General features: G+C 53.6%; 9 protein-coding genes across 9 annotated transcripts; 3 read left to right on the top strand and 6 right to left on the bottom strand.

The window, feature by feature from the left end:
• Positions 1-218: 218 nt before the first annotated feature.
• MYCGRDRAFT_106491 (uncharacterized protein) lies at positions 219-691 on the top strand (the record flags this gene model as incomplete). The annotated part of the gene is made up of 1 exon (XM_003847527.1): positions 219-691. A coding segment is annotated over one exon (243 nt), but the record flags the coding sequence as incomplete, so codon positions are not given.
• Positions 692-862: 171 nt separating this feature from the next.
• Positions 863-1996, bottom strand: MYCGRDRAFT_77793 (uncharacterized protein; the record flags this gene model as incomplete). The annotated part of the gene is made up of 3 exons (XM_003847724.1): positions 863-1006; positions 1072-1307; positions 1372-1996. The coding sequence occupies 3 exons, from the start codon at positions 1994-1996 to the stop codon at positions 863-865; spliced, it is 1005 nt and encodes a 334-aa protein (XP_003847772.1).
• A 941-nt stretch (positions 1997-2937) lies between these two features.
• MYCGRDRAFT_97358 (uncharacterized protein) lies at positions 2938-4149 on the bottom strand (the record flags this gene model as incomplete). Its single annotated transcript, XM_003847723.1, has 3 exons — positions 2938-3071; positions 3131-3766; positions 4065-4149. The coding sequence occupies 3 exons, from the start codon at positions 4147-4149 to the stop codon at positions 2938-2940; spliced, it is 855 nt and encodes a 284-aa protein (XP_003847771.1).
• A 145-nt stretch (positions 4150-4294) lies between these two features.
• On the top strand, positions 4295-5849 carry MYCGRDRAFT_88429 (uncharacterized protein; the record flags this gene model as incomplete). Its single annotated transcript, XM_003847528.1, has 2 exons — positions 4295-4720; positions 4776-5849. The coding sequence occupies 2 exons, from the start codon at positions 4295-4297 to the stop codon at positions 5847-5849; spliced, it is 1500 nt and encodes a 499-aa protein (XP_003847576.1).
• A 157-nt stretch (positions 5850-6006) lies between these two features.
• Positions 6007-7549, bottom strand: MYCGRDRAFT_51169 (uncharacterized protein; the record flags this gene model as incomplete). The annotated part of the gene is made up of 3 exons (XM_003847722.1): positions 6007-6514; positions 6566-6971; positions 7036-7549. 3 exons carry the CDS (start codon positions 7547-7549, stop codon positions 6007-6009), a joined length of 1428 nt encoding a protein of 475 aa, XP_003847770.1.
• A 1006-nt stretch (positions 7550-8555) lies between these two features.
• Positions 8556-11164, bottom strand: MYCGRDRAFT_97361 (uncharacterized protein; the record flags this gene model as incomplete). The annotated part of the gene is made up of 6 exons (XM_003847721.1): positions 8556-8584; positions 8778-9194; positions 9307-9451; positions 9516-9871; positions 9922-10975; positions 11039-11164. 6 exons carry the CDS (start codon positions 11162-11164, stop codon positions 8556-8558), a joined length of 2127 nt encoding a protein of 708 aa, XP_003847769.1.
• Positions 11165-13219: 2055 nt separating this feature from the next.
• MYCGRDRAFT_25958 (uncharacterized protein) lies at positions 13220-14271 on the bottom strand (the record flags this gene model as incomplete). The annotated part of the gene is made up of 2 exons (XM_003847720.1): positions 13220-14040; positions 14097-14271. Coding segments are annotated over 2 exons (996 nt in total), but the record flags the coding sequence as incomplete, so codon positions are not given.
• A 340-nt stretch (positions 14272-14611) lies between these two features.
• MYCGRDRAFT_51460 (uncharacterized protein) lies at positions 14612-15586 on the bottom strand (the record flags this gene model as incomplete). The annotated part of the gene is made up of 2 exons (XM_003847719.1): positions 14612-14789; positions 14886-15586. The coding sequence occupies 2 exons, from the start codon at positions 15584-15586 to the stop codon at positions 14612-14614; spliced, it is 879 nt and encodes a 292-aa protein (XP_003847767.1).
• A 971-nt stretch (positions 15587-16557) lies between these two features.
• Positions 16558-17250, top strand: MYCGRDRAFT_97363 (uncharacterized protein; the record flags this gene model as incomplete). The annotated part of the gene is made up of 4 exons (XM_003847529.1): positions 16558-16825; positions 16884-16958; positions 17015-17119; positions 17216-17250. The coding sequence occupies 4 exons, from the start codon at positions 16558-16560 to the stop codon at positions 17248-17250; spliced, it is 483 nt and encodes a 160-aa protein (XP_003847577.1).
• Positions 17251-17996: the final 746 nt, after the last annotated feature.

A 17996-nucleotide genomic window follows, 5' to 3' on the forward strand; every position in this document is an offset into this window, starting at 1 on the left:
GTGTGAACGCATCGAATCGGGCACGGCGTTGTCGTACCAGTGATTTCTTCAGGCGGAAACAATTCTTCCATCCAGTCCGCCCCCAGACATACCACCCTGAGAATACAGGGTCATGTCTACCCCGCGTTCAAACGCTGTACAGGTGTAAGAGGAGCCCTGTAGATGAGCTAGTCATGACTGCGAACGGTTCATAGATAGACGTGGAAGGAAAACTTGCGTGCCCAACAAGCCTTTCAATCGCCGTGTCCACGCTGAACACTGACACCTGCGAACAGCCGATGATGGTGATTGAGGAGCTAATCTTATTCGTATACCGGGAGGCTGGCGTCGCAGAGATTCGAGCTCTGAGAACGTTCGTCAGTAAAAGCCATGGGGTCAAGGATTGGGACAAGGGCCGTCGCCGGCAGTAAGCGAGAGGATCGGGATATGGCCCAGATCCCCGGATATCATGAGTTCTCTGGAGAGTTCGAAGACCCTCCGACAGGACACCTCGTCACTTCCCCGAGCCCTGAACCCAGCAATTCCGTCGAGCCCTGAGAAAGGCCGGTTTCCAAACGCCGATTTACAAACACCGACTTCGCAATTACGGATGAGGGGATGGGCCAACCCATGTACGGATCTCCGATACTGGATGTCAGTCGTGAGCCTAGGAAGACTAGCGCTGGAAGATCGAGCAGAAGAGTTGGAATGTGACTTGTTGTTGTGTCTATCGAGGCTAAAAGAGAGAAGAACACTGAACGAGCCGAGAATGAGGTAAGGTATGCTCGCTCGTGAAGGATGACTCAGCATGCATACATGCCTCAGGCCAAAATACACCAACCAGAAGTCATGAACTCTTTACTCTCTCGCAGGCAATCGACCCTCACTTGACCCAGCGCTCCATCAGAGGGGCACTCCTCATTCTCTTCGTCGAAGCGGTCCCGCCGGGTAAAGCAGACGTACAGTCCGCAAAGCCCTGCGATATTCCCTGTGGAATTCCCAGCACGCTCAACCGATGCATAGCGTCCTGTCAAGGTGTCAGCCAAACTCCATCGCTCCCAATGATCAACGCTGCTGCTCGTCGTTACATACTGCGAAAGCCAAGGCCCACTTGGCGGGATTCCCAACGAATCCCCTGAATTCCTGACCGACTGCTTTGGCCGGGTCCGAAAGATTAATGTCCGACTGGAGACGAGAGATGCCAGGTGGTGGGTTGTACGTCTCGCCGTAGAAATTGTTGTCCCATTTGCCGGGTGTTGAGTCCAGAGAAGCGTTCACCGGGACGCCATTCCCTGATTGCGCAAAGGCCGTCGCAACACTATGTGCCCCTATATGTTATCACGTCAGTCTGAGCTCCCATACAGCGTATCGACATGAGGTTGTACGTCTCACCAATAAGAGCTGCCAGGTCTTTGGCATAGAACCCCTTATCGGAGAACAAATTCAGCAGCGAATCGTGGTCCGATCCTTGACCGAATCCTGGCGGCAACAAGTTCGCGGGCGACGCCTGCGTCGAATCAACGCGGCCGACCACCGTCTTCACGATCGGTCCTCCGGGACAGACAACCGTCGCCACACTGGCAGCGAATTGTATCAAGTCAGCCGCGCCCACGCCGTTGCCGAACTGGCTTCGGTAAGAGCCCAGCTTGCCACCGATGAAGCCGTGATAGGGCCCTAGGCCGCCGTTCGCGGGTCTTCCAATCTCCGAGGATGCCAGCAGAAGACTACCATCGGCGCCACCCGCGGCAGGCCAAGCGAATGGTAGTTTGAGGGAGAATGTTCCAGCATCATGGAATGCATAACGGACCGCTGCTCGCGCCATGTCGTTGCATTCTCGCTTGTCCGTGGTCAAGAATGATTGCTGGAGATCTTTGCCGATAGTCTGCCAGAAGGAAGGACAGGTGCTGCCGCCTTGTCGCCGGACCAGTGAGGATAATTGAGGCCAAGTCGGTGCTTGAAGGGCATGCACAGCGGCAATGCTCGTGAGACAAGTGATGAGAATGAATTGGAACCGCATGGCTGTGGGACAGATCAATGATGAAGTTGAAGTCGAAGGTGATGTTGGAGGCTCGTCTTGAGCATTGGCTGCTACTTATGTGCTCCATTGTTGTGAAGATCCAGAAAAAGAACTGCTCGTGTCGCGTTGCAAGCTTTCTTTGGCGATTGATGGTAAGTTTGCAAGACGAGTAAGCAACTGTATCGCGCCTTCAACGTATGGCTGGCCATCAGGGTCCAACCCAGAGTGCCTCCGAAAGCCTCCGGTTGTAGAAATAGAGCTGACACGGGCAGCGTTCGTCCGGGAGCAGGGGACAGGGTACTTGGACGACCACAAATACTTTATGCATCAACAAGCTGCACGAGCACCTGACCACACATCGCACGCCGGCATGTTCGGACTTTCGGAACCTTCAACTTCATTCCGCATTGCAAACAGACTCTTGAGCGTCGTTGAGAGAGCTTCAGTATCCTGACAGGCTAGCCTTCAGAGAAGCAGAAGTCAGATCGTTGCATGCAATTCATTGCACCAAGATATCGTATCAGACTCACCTGTTCACTTTCCGTTCGCGCTTCATCGGAGTTGAACTGAACATGCACGCCAGCGTTGCTACCAAGATCCTCGGAAGCGAAGCACGCATGGTCACCCCTCGTGACCATAATAGTTCTCCGGGCGGAAATGGGCGGGTTAGCAAGTCTCAGCCAGCCACTGTCAAGATTAGTAGCACCACAAGGTCTGGACTCCGCTGTGTCGGGCCCGACGGAGCAGCGAGAAACAGCAGAACAATCTCACCGGGGCAGTTATTTGCGATGGAGAAAATTGACTTCTGCCAAGGTTGGAGATGCTGTGAATTGCTTTCCGAGGTATGCGATACTGGCCGAGCTATCAATAGCACTCCAGGATGTTGTCGTTTTCTTTGATCAACGTACGAGATAGTGTCTCGCCGTCCAAAGTAGGGCTCTCTACAAACGGGGATCGACCGTATCACGTAATGCTTCGGAGATCACCTCTGTCGCTGAGAGTGCCTCTTCGTCCTGGAATCGCCATCCCACTATCTGAATGTGGGCTGGGACTCCATCGACTAGAATTGGATCGTCTATGAAGAACATCAGCAATAGCCACGACGGAGCAGTATAGACATGGAAGTGGACTTACATCCCGGAACTTCCTGCGTATCGACCGATCGGTCGGCTTTCTGAAAGGGCACAACGCTAGCAGGAAAGTCCAGTAGATTCCAGACCGCACTGTAGAATGGAACTCCCACGTGATCGTGACGCGCCCCGACTCCCTGATAGCCAGGACACAGCAAAATGTCCAGCGAATTCTCCCGCCAGACCGTGCCCCACTCCTCACGATACTCGTATCTCTCTGCCCGGAACCGCCAAACGTCTTCAAGGCCGGCCTCACGTTGCTCGATTTGAGACGACTGGGCCATCTTTACCAGCGGCAGGATGGGCTCTTCGCCCGCTTCTGCAAGATGTCGCATGGCCGCGTGCGATGTGTCCAGGGAGAAGCCGCGAGATAGGATGGTGACCGCTTTGCGAAGACTGGGACACTGGTCAGGCGTGATGATCTGGTGGCCTGTAGCTTCGAGTCTTTGAGCGGCGAGACGCAGGGCCCGTCTCACGGGCGGATGAACAGGATAGACAGGATCTTCCTGGAACAGTCCAATGCGTAGCCGACTCGGGCGAGCGACTTCCCTCCAGGGTACTGCAAGCGCTGTGGAATTTCCAATCCATGGCTTGGCGAGGATGAGAGTCTTGGTAAACAGAGTCAGATCCTCAGCAGATACTGCCAATGTGCTATGAGCCGGATCTCAACAAGGATGTTAATTAGAGACGCTACACCCATACCCGTCCCAAAGAGGAAGTTAATCGGAGACGCTAATAAAGCCGCTAGCCAGACTACCGCCGGTCCCGTTGCGAATGCGACGTCGAGCGAGTCGAGGACTTTGCTTTATCAACGCTAGATGCCAACCGATCCTCTCTCATCGCCGGTAATTGGTCTCGTGATGGAGCAATGCTTCCACTGCCAAGGGTGACCCCGCTTTCTTTGATGCAGTAGCGTGGTGAGAGCATGGTATTCTCACTTGAAAGCCTCGAAATGGAGTAGCGTAGCGTGCACAGGGCTCTAGCTTGCATGCTCCGAAACGAAATGGGTGCCAGGCGACCCATGCTTGATGCCGGAACCTTTGGTTGGCATTGCTGCAGAGTCGCTGGAACTTCTTGAAGCGGCGGCTATTTGAGCTTGTTGCCCGCCAAAGAACATGTCGGCGCCGCTGCTAAACCTCTATCCTCTCAACTTGCCGCGCACATCATCATGACCTCCCGCGACGGATACACATGGACGCCCACGTCTGGCCTCGTTGCTGGAGTCCCCTCTCTCGGCGTCATAACACCACCCACGAATATCGTAACCTCCGAAGCGGAGTACGATGTCATCGTCGTTGGCGCAGGCTACTGCGGCCTCACAGCTGCGCGGAATGCTGCTGTCGAAGGGCTGAGAGTGCTCTTGCTCGAAGGCCGAGACCGCGTCGGAGGTCGATCGTGGTCGTCGAATATTGATGGTTATCCATTCGAGATGGGAGGCACGTGGGTGCATTGGGGTCAGGCGAATACTTGGAGAGAGGTCGTGAGGTATAAGATGGCGAACGATGTGGAGAAGTCATTCGACTTCTCTCGTGGTGTCCGTCATTTTGAACTGAACATCGGCGACCAAGGCTCGACGATGAGCCATGAGGATGAGGTATGTCTTCGAGGTCCGGAGTCGAGAGGTCACTCGTCTGCTGACACGGTTGCAGGATGCACTTCTCGCGGCAGCTTTGAACAAGTTCACGAATGTCGATGGATCGTATGGAAGAGATGTCATCCCTTTGCCATACGATACCTTCCACACACCCACTGCGACGAAACTCGACGACCTTTCCGCCCAGGACCGTATTCATGAGATCGCCGGATCGCTTTCTCCAGACGAGCGTGCCGCCCTCGAATCGTTCGTTCTCCTGTGCAGTGGAGCCACTCTTTCGACCATGAGCTTCCTGGAATTCATGCACTGGTGGGCCATTTGTGGCTACACCTATGCAGGCTGCATGGACATGCTCATTACCTGGAAGTTCAAGGGCGGACAATCCACGTTTGCAACCAAATTCTTCCAGGAAGCTCTCGCAACGAATCGTCTCGCATACGCTTTCAACACTCCAGTCCAGCGTATCCAGGATACAGGCGAAAAAGTCCGGGTCACAACCCGCGATGGCCGCCAATACCACGCGGCCCGGCTGATCTCGGCCATTCCCTTGAACGTCTTGGGCGGTGTGGCCTTCGATCCGCCCCTCAGTGCCGGTAAAAGAGCGGCCATCGCAAAAGGCCATGTGAATCAGTGCACCAAAGTCCACGCAGAGATTTCGAACCCAGATCTCCGCTCCTGGACAGGCGTCACGTATCCACACAACGAGCTCATGTACGCCATTGGCGATGGCACGACACCTGCAGGAAACACTCACATCGTCTGCTTTGGTGGGAGCAACAAACACTTCGATCCCGAGACAGACATCGACGCGACCAAACGTGTAGTCACGAGCATGTTCGTGCAACAGAAGGCCGAGCCGGAAGTTGAGAGATTGGTTTTCCACAACTGGTCGAAGGACGAATTCGCAAAGGGCGCATGGTTCTTTTCGGCACCTGGGTTCCTTGCAAAGCATCTCGAGCATATGCGGGAGAGGCACGGAAATGTGCTGTTTGCCAACTCGGATTGGGCCGTAGGATGGAGGAGCTTCATCGATGGTGCAATAGAGGAAGGTACCAGGGTTGCTCTGGAAGTACGGGAGGAGTTGGCGATGGCGGCGAAGGTCCACACTGCGGCGACGGCGAGGCCGTGAGGTGGTGGAGGTTTTAGGATCCCAGGGTTGTCGATTTAAAGACTTGTCAACGAGGTCAGGATCCCCAATAGCTCCGTCTGGGTCTGCAGCGGCTCTAGCGGAGCCTACAGTCCTGTCCATAAATTACGTTGTGCAGTTCTGGGTTCATGTATGAGTCTCACATGACGAGCACATTCGCCACTCGAGGAACACAGACTGTCCAGCGTTCTCCCTCCTCTCGCGCCCATATGTTCTGCACACTCTGTATCGAACCGGGAATATTTCCGAAGTGCGTGCGAGCGTAGACCTGTTCCATGCGGTGTACGAAATACGTCCTGTGAGTCGGGTCGATTGACGCTGCTCCAGCAATGAAACACACCCAAACGAGTGCGTGAGCACCACGAGCCTCCGGCGTGATTTGCGATACAACATCAATAAGCTGCTGTATTGATCGTGCTTGAAGCGACTCGTCGAGGTTCGGATTTTCTTCCGGACATTCTGCGCATTGCTTGTATATGTCGCACGCCAACAGGAAGCACTGCCGTATCGACTCCGTCAGGCGCCAATCTTCGCTCTCTTCTGGGATGTATGGATACGATAGCCAACCCGTCAAGGATTCGGAAGCTTTTTGTAATGTGAGAACGCCGGCCGTCTCGCCGAGCAATGGAACGCCGAGCAGCTCGAACCTATTAAAGAGTCAGTCACATTACGAATGCTAGTCTTCCAGGTGCACATACATTTGGGTCTGGGCCTGCAAGAACTTTGATAGTACGGGATTGGCGTCTCGGACAGGAGTGCATGTGGATAAGCTGAGCAGCATCCGTATGAGGAGGCCATAGTCTGGGCTTCCCGTCACAGTCTCGCCAACTAGAAGCACGATCAGAGTAGCCCACGTGCACTCACTCAACACCTTGTCTGCAGAATGCTGCACAGAGTCGTTTCGCAAGCGTGAAATGACGGCGGTGCGACCAGCTTCGGCTGGTTTCTGGAACTCGGGTCGCCGACGACTGAGATGTTGCGCGGCGACGACCATGACCGCCCGACAAAGAACTTCGTCCTCGAATGCCATTGGGAGGATCAGGGATCGATAGCCGTTCGCATCATCATCAAGCACGACCATGACTGGTGCGATGACATTGGAGACTGTGAATCTGGTCAGTGAGTATCCGTGGCTGCTGTTCATACCGAGAACAAGTCGACAACATACAATATGAGAAGAGCATCCGTACTTCTGCCGCGATTGGTGGAAGCCAAGGAACAATGTGATGGGTGTACGCAGTCGCAGTCAAATAGTAAGCTCGACAAACGTCTGCGTCGTCTTCAACAGCCGGTGTTGTTAAAACAAAATCGAGTTTTTTGGGTCTCTCCGCCATTCTCAGCGTCGATCTTTCCGCGACCGTGGTCTCATCCCCGTCTGCATCGCTCTGGGGGTTTGCGACCTTATCTGCTGGTCTCTGCGCAGCTCTCCCTTCATCAGACCAACGTATCACAGCCGGAAGACTGCAAGTAGTTGCTCGTCCGATGTCTTCTGCAGCGTTCGGAACCTTTGACCGCCCCCTTCTAGCCGTTCCTCCAACAAACCGTATTCTCCCAAGCCCGGAGCACTCGATGCCTTTCTTCGCGCATTTTTGGCACGATGGCTCGGCCCTGTCACAGGCTATTCTGCGTTGCGAGCACTGGAAGCAGCCTCGCTCCTTCTTTGCAGCTGCTCTTGGAGGCATGTTCGTGTCTGCCCGGTATGAAGGACAGAACTTTGATTCTTTGCAAGCGGGAGCTGTCAAGACCGCCGGACAAGGCCTGGTCGTTGAAAATTCAGGTTCTCTCAAATGTCTGTCATCATGCAGTTCGTGCGGAGTGCACTGGTCTCATGAGGGCTCATGTGAGTAGCAGATCATGATGTAATCGCTTGTGCCTCCTGACATATGACGGAGTGTATGGCCTCGTTCGTGATCTATGCAATAGGTAAAATGGAGGAAAAGGAAGAAAGCTTCAGGTTGGGAATGAAGCGCCACATGCTGCCTCAGGGATGGCGTACTATACGTGAGTTTCCCTCACTACGGCGAATTTGTAACTTCGCGATTCCCGGTATAGAGAAAGGCTCTCTCGGATCTGTCTATATAAGCCTCGCCGATACGCATAACTACTCTTACGTGCTCTTAGGTAGGCTACCTATATAATACCGCTAGTTTTCTGTTGTCGCCGCCGGTATGTTGCCGCCGCCGCGCTATTACAAAATGTATATAGGAATTTCGACTCGGTGCTATGTTATCGTCCGCCGGAATTCTGGCCTAGTATAAAGTCTACGCCGGAGTGCCTTAATATACCGCACTCCCGACGACGACGGCGACCGACGAGGAGTGTCTTATATCGCCTATCCCTAGGATAGAATATTATCTATATGTATACGAACATATTTAGCAACCTTAAAGGCTACGTAGACATACAAAACTCGACAGCGAGCACTTTATATATGTCGAAATAGTAAAGATGTCGTAGTGAGGGAAACTTATGTTTAGTACACCATCCAGGCAGCATCGAAACCATAAATTCACCGGTCGAAGGAAAGACTGCATAAATGAGATGGGCTGATAAGATGAGTACTACGCAGACTCTACGACAGATGTGACCGGGCTGTGCGTCCGCTGGATGTGAGATGAGGCGTACGTAGAATTGCACTCCGAGTAACAGCATGCGTGGAGATCACCAGGGATCACAACGATAGCAGCTTCAATTGGAGTTCTGAGTGTATGGAGGTGCTGTAGGAGATGAACAGCGCCAATGAAACAGAGAGCAGACACCACCGTCTGCCTCAGGCTCAGTTTCCATGAACCCCCAAGGTAGCATAGAACTTGGACATATCCACCTTCCTGCCAAGGTACTGCTCAAACAAGCCAACATAATCCGGATTGCTCGCACCGGAAGCTAGAACAATGTCCCTGAACTTCTTACCTGCCGCGGTATTGAACGGATCCTTCTCAAACGGACTGAACAAGTCCGCGGCGTAAGCAAAACTGAACGAGTAAGTGTAATAGACCGCCGCAGCGGAGATCGGGCTCGTATCTTGGGTGTAGAAGAAGTCCCACTGGCTAGTGTCCTTGACGCCGAGGTCGTCGATTTGGTTGAGCTGTTTAAACTTCTTGCCGATGGTGTTGTAGTTGAAGGTGAGGTCGAGAGACTTGGTGTCTACTGGGTAGCTTTGGGTGAAGAGAAACTGGTCGAAAACGGCCATGGAGCTTTGCGATAGTGAGAAAGCGACGTTATGGCCGTTTTGTAGAGGCGTGGGGCCTCCGGTGGAGGGCGTTTGGGGCAGCTTTTGAGGAGGTTGTTTCTGGTTTGAGGTTTTCGAGTTCCATTCCTTGAGAGCAGCTGGGGAGCCATATGAGTAGTGATTGCTCAGCTTTTCCAGGAAAGCTGCATTGCTGGCTGTAGTGCGCTTGATTAGTGGAATCGCAGAGAAGAGTATTGGGATTGCACTTACACCACGCTTCAAAAGTGGACTCTACAATGTTGAAGACGTCTGCTGCTGTGGCTGGAATCCCGCGGGCAGTGCTCAAAGCGCTGTATTTGGTCCTCGATGCGAAAGTCGCAAACACATTTCCGATCACCCGAATGACACCGTGAATCTGAGGGACACAAAGTCAGCAACTGGATTAGAGAGAAGGGTAAGACCGAGACGGGTCCACTCACAGTATCCGAATCCAATAGCGTCACTCCGCTGTCGGCTTTCGTGATGAGGAGCTTGGCAGCAACTGAGATGGGATTCGGCGTGCCATCAGCCCTGACGAAGCTCGCACCAAAAGGAGCCGGGTACCTTCCGCCAACATCCTTTCGGCTGTATAGGTCCATGTAAGCGTAGCCCAAGCATTGTCCACTGACGTCATGTACTGCGAACAGGAGCACGGAAGGGTTCCAAACGATTTGGTTTGCTGGCACGCCGGGGATGGCGGTAGCTGGGTCAATGCGGGTGAAGCGGAAATTGAACACTCCGCCGAGCAGGTCGAGCAGTCCAGTTACCGTATGTTCGGCTTCGTACCATTCCGAAGCTGTTCAAATGTCAGTAGAAGTTTTTTCATGATGAACGACAGGAACTCACTGTCTCGCTGGTCGGCTCGCTTCCTCATCTTTGATGCCGCAGCTTGTGCCTGTGCCTCGAAGCGTGCTGCATCCCACTCAAAGAGGAATTTCGAGTCGCCTGTCTCTTTCTGCTTGAAGCTCTTCAAAGGCTTGATGTATTGTTCCTCGTTCAAAGGGTGAAGCTTGTCGGCGAGGTTGTTGAAGAAGCTCTCGACATTCTCGGGAGACTTGATCAAGGTGTTTTGGAGGACGTACTCGGCGTAGTTCTTGTGCCCAAGCAAGTTGGCCTGCTCCGCACGTAGGGACACGAGCTGTTTCAATCGGTCGATGTTATCGGGTGCGACACGGTCGGATCCAAGATAAATCAGCTGACGGGTAGTTCCATTCTTTGCTTGATAGCAGATGTCGAAGTCCTGGTAGGTGTTGACTGTGTACATGCCGTTCTTAATAGCGCCATTATCCTTCTGCAGCTTTGCAAGTCGATCAGCCGGCACGCCGTCAAGCTCTTTGGCGGTGAACTGAAGGGTATCGCCTTTGATGTTCCCGACAGCATTCGCAAAATCGCTGCCAACGCTGTCGAGCTGCGATTCGATCTGCTCCAGGCGTTTGCGCTGCTGTACTGAAATACCATATCCACGATCTCGGAAGAGCTTCACAGTGCGCTTCAAAATCGTAGTGTCTTCGATACCCAAGGTCTGAGGGTCTTTGACACCACTCTGTCGCCTCTGATTTTGGTCAGGAAAGTACTGATGATAGACTGCTTGAACAATCTCGAAGAATCTCGAATTTGTAAACGTGGACGTGTACGCTTTGCCATATGCATCGAGGGCTGTTCCAGTCGCATCGCTCAGACCAGGGAAGTCGTCTGAAGGCAAATCGTCGTAAAGCTCCAGCTGTGCGGTGAGGTCGTTGAGGACGTTGTGCAGTTTCCAGTAAGGATCGATGGCGTTTGCAAAAGTCGCCGTCGAAGGCGTGACGGTCTTGAGGAGGTTGTTGATGAAGTCTGTCTCCATGCTGGCAGCTTGTTTTCCAATCTTCAAGACGGATTGGGCCGTGTCGTTGAAGACCCGAGGCTGTCGATTGATATTCAGTACGAGATGAGAGCAATCGCGTAGTCTAGGATTTGAATCACTTACTGGCGGCGCATTTGCTCGACGGGCGAGCATATTGAAACCATCTTGTGGAAGAGCAGTGGAGGCCACGAGATTCACTCCAAGAAAAACGCTCAGCAGGCAGTGCGCCAGATGATGTGTTACCCGCATGTTCGAGAGAATGTCGAGGAGATGGAGAAATCAAAGCCGATGGTGGGCTCTGGGGATCACCTCACAAATATGTTTGAAGACTCATCTGTGAGGGATGGCGGACAAAGCTCATTCTCAACAGAACGCTAGACGGACTTCGCATATTGAGTTTTACTCTGAATGAGCAGCATGGTTCTACGCCGGCATGCATGGATTCCGAGTCCAGACTCATCTCGCAAACGGTTATTCTTGGATTCATAGTTCAGAGCAAGCCTGTCCGCCGGCGCAGGGTTCGTTGATTGATGGGCCAATCTGCGCGTGGGGGGCCAAGGTAGACCAGAGTTTTGGCATCAGAGAGCCGTCCGCCTTCGCTTGATAGAGCCATGTTCGGACTTCCGGCCTCGAGTGGTTCGTCCCTTGCAAGCAGACAGGTCGTCATGTCTCATCAGACCGGGCGGGATTCGACGGCTGGACATTGGGCGTTCCCGATGCGTTCACGGGCTGCATGTCGATACGTGCTCCGGCTGTCGTGGCCATGCTCCTGGCACATGGATAACTGCTGCGTTGAACATGTCGACAACGAGTCTTGAACGTCATTTACCAAATGTTTTCAATGGAAGAACGGGATGCTTCGAGATGTCGATTGCCAGGTTTCCAGGATCAGGCATCAAGGCACCAACAAAAAAATAACCGAGGAGACAGACGGCATCTCCCTGTTTCAACAGCCGTCCACCTCCGCAGATCGTGTTGCTCATTAGTTCTAGCATGCTGCCAGGGACCAATGGGATTCTCGCGGGTCATGTGCTGCAAGTGCTTTGCTTGCAGGCCGAATATGCTCACACTCGCCACAGCTCAAGGACTTCCATTTGAACGCTGGACATATTCGCAAACTCGCTCACCTTCTGCTGTATTTCCATCATGTCTGCCTTCCTGCAATGCCTGTCCCACACTCCCTTGATTGGAAAATTGGACCCAACAGCCTCCGTCCTGGACGAGGTCGAGACATACACGAAGGACGCAAGAAAACGAATCGAAGAGTTCGATCCACAGCTCGTCGTTCTCTTCGCTCCTGATCATTTCATGGGCTTCTTCCACGATGTGATGCCGTCATTTTGTATCGGCGTGGAAGCTGAAGCTATAGGAGATTTTGACACTCCGGAAGGTCCTCTCCTTACCGATCCCGAGCTGGCCGGCAAACTAGCAGAGCACTGCCTGGAACATGGCGTGGACGTCGCGGTCTCCCAGCGAATGCGTGTGGATCATGGATTCTCGCAGCCACTTGGTAGACTGCTAGGCGGAATCAACAAGGTGCCAGTCATTCCAGTCTTTGTCAACAGCGTTGCTCGTCCGCTTCCAACATTCCAGCGCGCACGGGTTTTGGGCGAAACCATAGGCAACTTCTGCAAGACGGTAGACAAGAGGGTCCTATTCCTGGCATCTGGCGGACTATCTCACCAACCACCGGTGCCAGAGTATGCAACAGCCTCCGAAAGTGTCAGACAAAAACTGTTGGGTAATCCAAAACTCCTTTCGCCAGAGGCTCACGAAGCCATGACCCGTCGCACGATCAAGGCCGCGAAGAAGTTTGTCAATGATCAGACTACTCTGCATCCTCTCGCACCGGAATGGGACCTGAAGTTCATGAATATCATTTCCGCCGGCAACATGGCGGAGCTCGACGGCATTGCGAACAAGACGGTGACCGAGACTGCGGGTGCGTCCACGCACGAGGTTAAGACATGGGTAGCAGCGGCCTCTGCAATGGCCAGTTTCGGACCCTACGACTCCGTTACTCAGTACTATCGACCGATACCTGAGTGGATCGCAGGGTATGGTGGCCTCACCGCACAGAGTCCAGTTCGAACGCGGCAGCATAAATCACCCTCGCTCGTCAGGGCTGAAGTAAGCAGATTGTAGCCCAAGCCTTCAAGGTACAACTGCAGGGGGATTGGGACAGATAATGGATGATAATCACGCAGACAAAACTCGGATCAAGAGCGCTGTCTACAATCCTACAAACATATTCGCACTACTTCTGCTCCACGCAACCACATTCGATCCACTGAAGTCCGCATCGAACAATATCAGATCTTGACACGGGCCTCCCAAACTCGTGCTGTTCAGCCACGCCGGCTCCCAGTAGAAGATGCCTTGTCCAAGGCCGTAAGGAAGCTCCTTGACAATCTTCACAATTGCTCCCACCCAGTCAAGCTGACCTTGAGCCGAGAAAGAGATGCCAGTGTCAGCCATCAGCTCGGGCACGACAGGTATGGAGCACTCCTCCGCCCAGTCCGTCTCCACCACGAGGATCGGCTTGTGGTATTTCAAGGCCATCGCATTCAAGGTCGTCTCCAAGTTGAGGAGAGTGGCGTTTCCTCCGTAAAAGTCGTACATCGAGACACCGAACAAGTCCCAGTCGGAGGGCTGCACGACACCACTGGCAGTCAAGTGGTCGTACCAGGTCAGCTGGAGCTCGTCGTCCCAGCCGTTCGGTAGATGTATCATCACGCTTGGTTCTGGCACTCCCGCTGCGCAAGCATCGTTGACTCCCTCTCTGGCAGCTTTGTAGAGGACCGACAGGTTCGTGAAGTCGATCGGTTCGGCGGTGATGTTGACGAAGCCTGTCGGCCAGAGCATTCCGTGCTCGAGCTCGTTTCCAAGACTGACGATGGCGAGATCGACACCGTCGTTGTGGAACGCTTCGAGCGTGGACGAAACGTAGTCCCGTAGAGTGTCGGCCAGTGGACCAACTTCTTGAGGCCAGGCTGCGGGTATTGCTTGCTTGCCCGGATCGGCCCAATAGTCGCTGAAATGGAAGTCGAGGTAGATTTTGAAGCCTTTGTCGTGGTACTGCTTTGCGGCGGCTTTGACGTTCTGCAAGTCGTACGATTCGTAGTCTGTCAGGTATTCTCATCAGCGATGTCGTCAACTTCAAATTTTCCAGAACACTTACACCCGCCATCGTATGGCACAACCGGATTGACCCACAGTCTCAAACGGACAGTGTTCATTCCTCCATCTCCAAGGATGTCCTCGGCTGGTCTGGTTGCATTGCCACGAGCGGTATCTTTGTAGATTGCGCCGCCGTCGGTCATGATCTTGAGAGAGGACAGGTCATGTCCGGCGTAGAAGAATGGCTCGCCGTGGACCGCGGTTAGAGGCCACGCGAGGAGAGACCATAGGAGTGTCGACCGCATCGTTGAAAAGTTGTCGCGGATCCTGCAGAATGAGTTCAGACGCCTTCTTACAATGTGTCCGAACAGTCTCTACACGATGACTGATGAGCTCAAGTACTTCAGATTCTTTCTTCCGGTGCTTCAGAGGTCTCCAATATCATGGCATCATGCGAGCAGTCCGGGATTGAGGTGGCCCACAAGACCTGTTATTCCTCCCTGAAATGCATAGGCTCCCGTGCGAGGAGAATGAGCCCGCTCGCACACCTGCAACCCCCGTCCTCGCCAACATCCCTCAATTCCCGCAATACCTTCGATGAAACCTCCACTGCCGCTTCTGACATCCTCTGCAGCAGTATCTCACAGCCTTGCATCGCTGGCAAAGCTGCAACGGACCTCCTCCATTCCTGCTCTCGCCTTTCCCGCATCCGCCACAAGCATCCGCGGCAAAGAAGTGCTCATATCCCTCCAAACTCTGCGCCCTGACCCCATCGCTGAGATCGTAGGCATCGTAATCAAGACTCCGCATCGTCTTAGCGAGCTGCGCAGGCGTCATACGATCTTTCGACCTCAAAGCCATAGCACGGAACTGTGCCATCTCATCTCTACTACGACCGTGATCTGGAGCCCAGCAATTCATCATCCCCGCGCCCGGGAACAGCTGATCTTCTTCCGAGTGTTTGGAGCCCTCGTACATGGCTTTGGTGCAAAAGTCCCACGGAATGCCATTGACGTAGCCTTCATCTGGATCCAGCGCTGTTTCAATCTGCGTGACGGCGTCACGCACGAAGTGTACGGTGCGGTAGTGGGCGCGCATCATGTCCATCTCGGCGGAGGCGAGGTGAGCGCCGAGCGTCATGGCGCAGCAACCTAGCATGACGAGCTGGTAGCCTGGACCGTAGGGATCTGTGCGCCAGTACGAGTTCGCGTTGGTGACTTCCTGGCTGAGACGGGTCATGTGCTGGTGGAGGATGCCGGAGTCGAGGTGTTGGCGGATCTTTTCGGGGTCGGAGCAGAGTTTGGCGTAGACGGAGTAGTGGATGTCGTTGGCTGATACTGGGGCAGGGAGAGGTAGGGTGGCGATGGAGTTTGGGTTGATGCTTTCTTGGAGTCTGGCATGGTCGGCCTGGCGTTGGGCGGCGGTGGATGCGGTGGATGCGAGTTTGCCTGCTTCGGCCTCTAAGTGAGGCAGACCGGTGAGACAGCTAAGCTCTTTGATCAGGTCGAGGTCATAGTCGCAGGAGAAGAGCGTAAGTGCCCAGGCGCCCATGATGGAGAGAATGGAGGACCTTTGGCTGGGAAGTGTTGCGTCGAGTGAGGTGAAGATCGATCTTTATGGGCACTGAAGCAGATGGCAAGGCAGGCTGGTTGAGGTCAATAAGAGCAGGAATGAAGCAGAAGGTGAAGAAGGAAAAGAGCTCAGGAGTGAAGATTGCTGCGCGAAGACACTGGTGAAAGAAAGGCTTGCTGCTCACGCGTTTGACTGCAGCTTGGAGTCGTGCTGGTAACACAACAGCTGCAGGAGCGGGAGCATACATAAGACTTGGTCTCATTCGAGAAAGGATGCCACTTCAAAGGTAGTCAGTGTCACCTTTGGTGGATGGAAGACGAAGCACCCCGACACATCGCTTGCGACTTGACTCGCAGACGACTTCCCGTCGACGTGAGCAGTAGACGGAGTCAGCAGTCACTCGTGCCCTGACTGATGGTACGAGACGTCGGCACCTTTGTCCGCCATTGATGGAGTTCCATTGCTCTTCCAAACATCAAGGAACAACCATCTGTGAAGGAGCGAAGGAAAAGGAAAAGCCGCCTGCTGCAACGTGACTGACTAAGCACACCCGTCTGTTGTCTTGCGACATCTTACCTTACTGCCCTTCCACTCTTCTTCCCTTTCATCCGTTCTATCAGCGTCTTTGTGGCCCAAGTTCGTTCACCACAGTCCCTCACTCTTTCCAGTACTCGAAATGAGCTGGCCGTTTCACAGGCAATGTCTAAAATCCGCGCCTCATTCGCGGACTGGGAGGTCCCAGGATGGTGCCACCAAAGATGATGTAAAGCACTTTGATGCTGGTTCCAATGGCCTCTGCGAACAGGCCTAATCCGTCATTTTATCATTCCAGAACAACCAATGCTGGACATCGAAGGTCCAAAGAGGCTCTCCAAACAGGGCTTGGCCTGTCTGTGGGACATCAAGAAAAGGCAGATCCCAGCGCACGATGCTCACACGGCCAGACCCTCATGTCGCAGGTCTTCGCCCCTCTAGACCTCTCTCTTTTGGCTCTCATGGGCCTTTCAATCACCTCGCTCCGTCGCCAACTCCGTTTCGCAATATATACAGACGCAACCCGCAACGGTCCATCTGAACACCAACGCCTCAACCCGCATCGACTGCACGTCGATCTCATCATCTCCAGGAAGCAGGAAGCAAAGATGAAGGTCACGCCTCAAATCCTCCTCGCGCTGACGCTTGCCATCCGCCCTATCGCCGCCGGTCTCGGAGCAGGAGGTACGTTTTCAACAGTCCTCCTCGCAGAGCTCTCGCAGTGATCTAATGAAACCGCCAGGGTATTGCGATATATTGAACGCATGCGACAAAGGCTTGGAGTGTACCTACGACCGCGGACGGCTGAGGTGCCACAGTAAGTGTTTCTATACCACGAAACTGTTCCGGGCGACGACCACTCACATTGCGCAGCTCCCTGCAAACCTTACAATGGCGGTTGGTGCCCTAGAGGCTCGACGTGCTACGCCAACAGCGACTATAGCGAAGGGCTCTGTCTGTATTGCAGGAAACACGGTGGTGAGTTGTGGACTCCAAATACAGTCTCGGGGCCTTGAGGAATTGCTAATGCGAAGTTGTGATAGAGGATTGCGAGCAGGACTACGACTGCTGCAGTATGCATTGCAGTGGCAAGGGCGGGAGTTGTCTGAAGAAGAAGAAATAGAGGCGGTGAGAGGTTCAATGGAGAAGTAACGGAGTTCGACTGCGGCAAAAGCCCTTGATCGTTTCTCAGCCTCGTTTGGTGCGAAAGGCAGGGGAGAGGAGAGAGTGGTTTTGAGATACAGGGGTCACATAGTTTTAGCCGGGTACGTGTAATGAGAGAGGGCAGATCCCAGTGCTGCTTGTAAGACAAAGACTTTCCAGACCAGGTCTTCGCCCTGCCGGTCCAACTTTCAGTCAACTTTCTCTCTCTGTCTCTCTATTTCTCTCTCCCTGTCGGGCTAAAACCTCTTCGAATCCACTTGTTTTGTGAACTCTCGTTCCCTGTCCATCGCCGCATCCTAACACCTGCCTGTACACTCACGCTCCTTCCAGCTCCGCATCGACCACCCTCACGAAAACACTCATCGGAAACACAAAAAAATGAAATTCCCTACCCACCTCCTCCTCTTCGCCATATCTCTCGCTTTCCCCCTCATCCAAGCCAACTGTCCCGGACCAGGAGGTACGCCGCCCCGTCGTCGTCGCTCTCCTCAAAAAAAACTTCCCACTCTAACCCTTCCAATAGCATATTGCGTTGATACCACGGATGGCTGTTGTCTAGGACTGCAGTGTCTCTACGACCGTGGGCGGAGCAGATGTCACAGTACGTCGCTCGTCCATCACCTCATACATTCAATACATTCAAAGCTTTCACCAACCCATACATTCAAAACTTTTAACCAAAAGAGCGACG

The sequence above is a fragment of the Zymoseptoria tritici genome, chromosome 13 (assembly GCF_000219625.1).
Source record: "Zymoseptoria tritici IPO323 chromosome 13, whole genome shotgun sequence".
Classification (NCBI taxonomy): Eukaryota; Fungi; Ascomycota; class Dothideomycetes; order Mycosphaerellales; family Mycosphaerellaceae; genus Zymoseptoria; species Zymoseptoria tritici.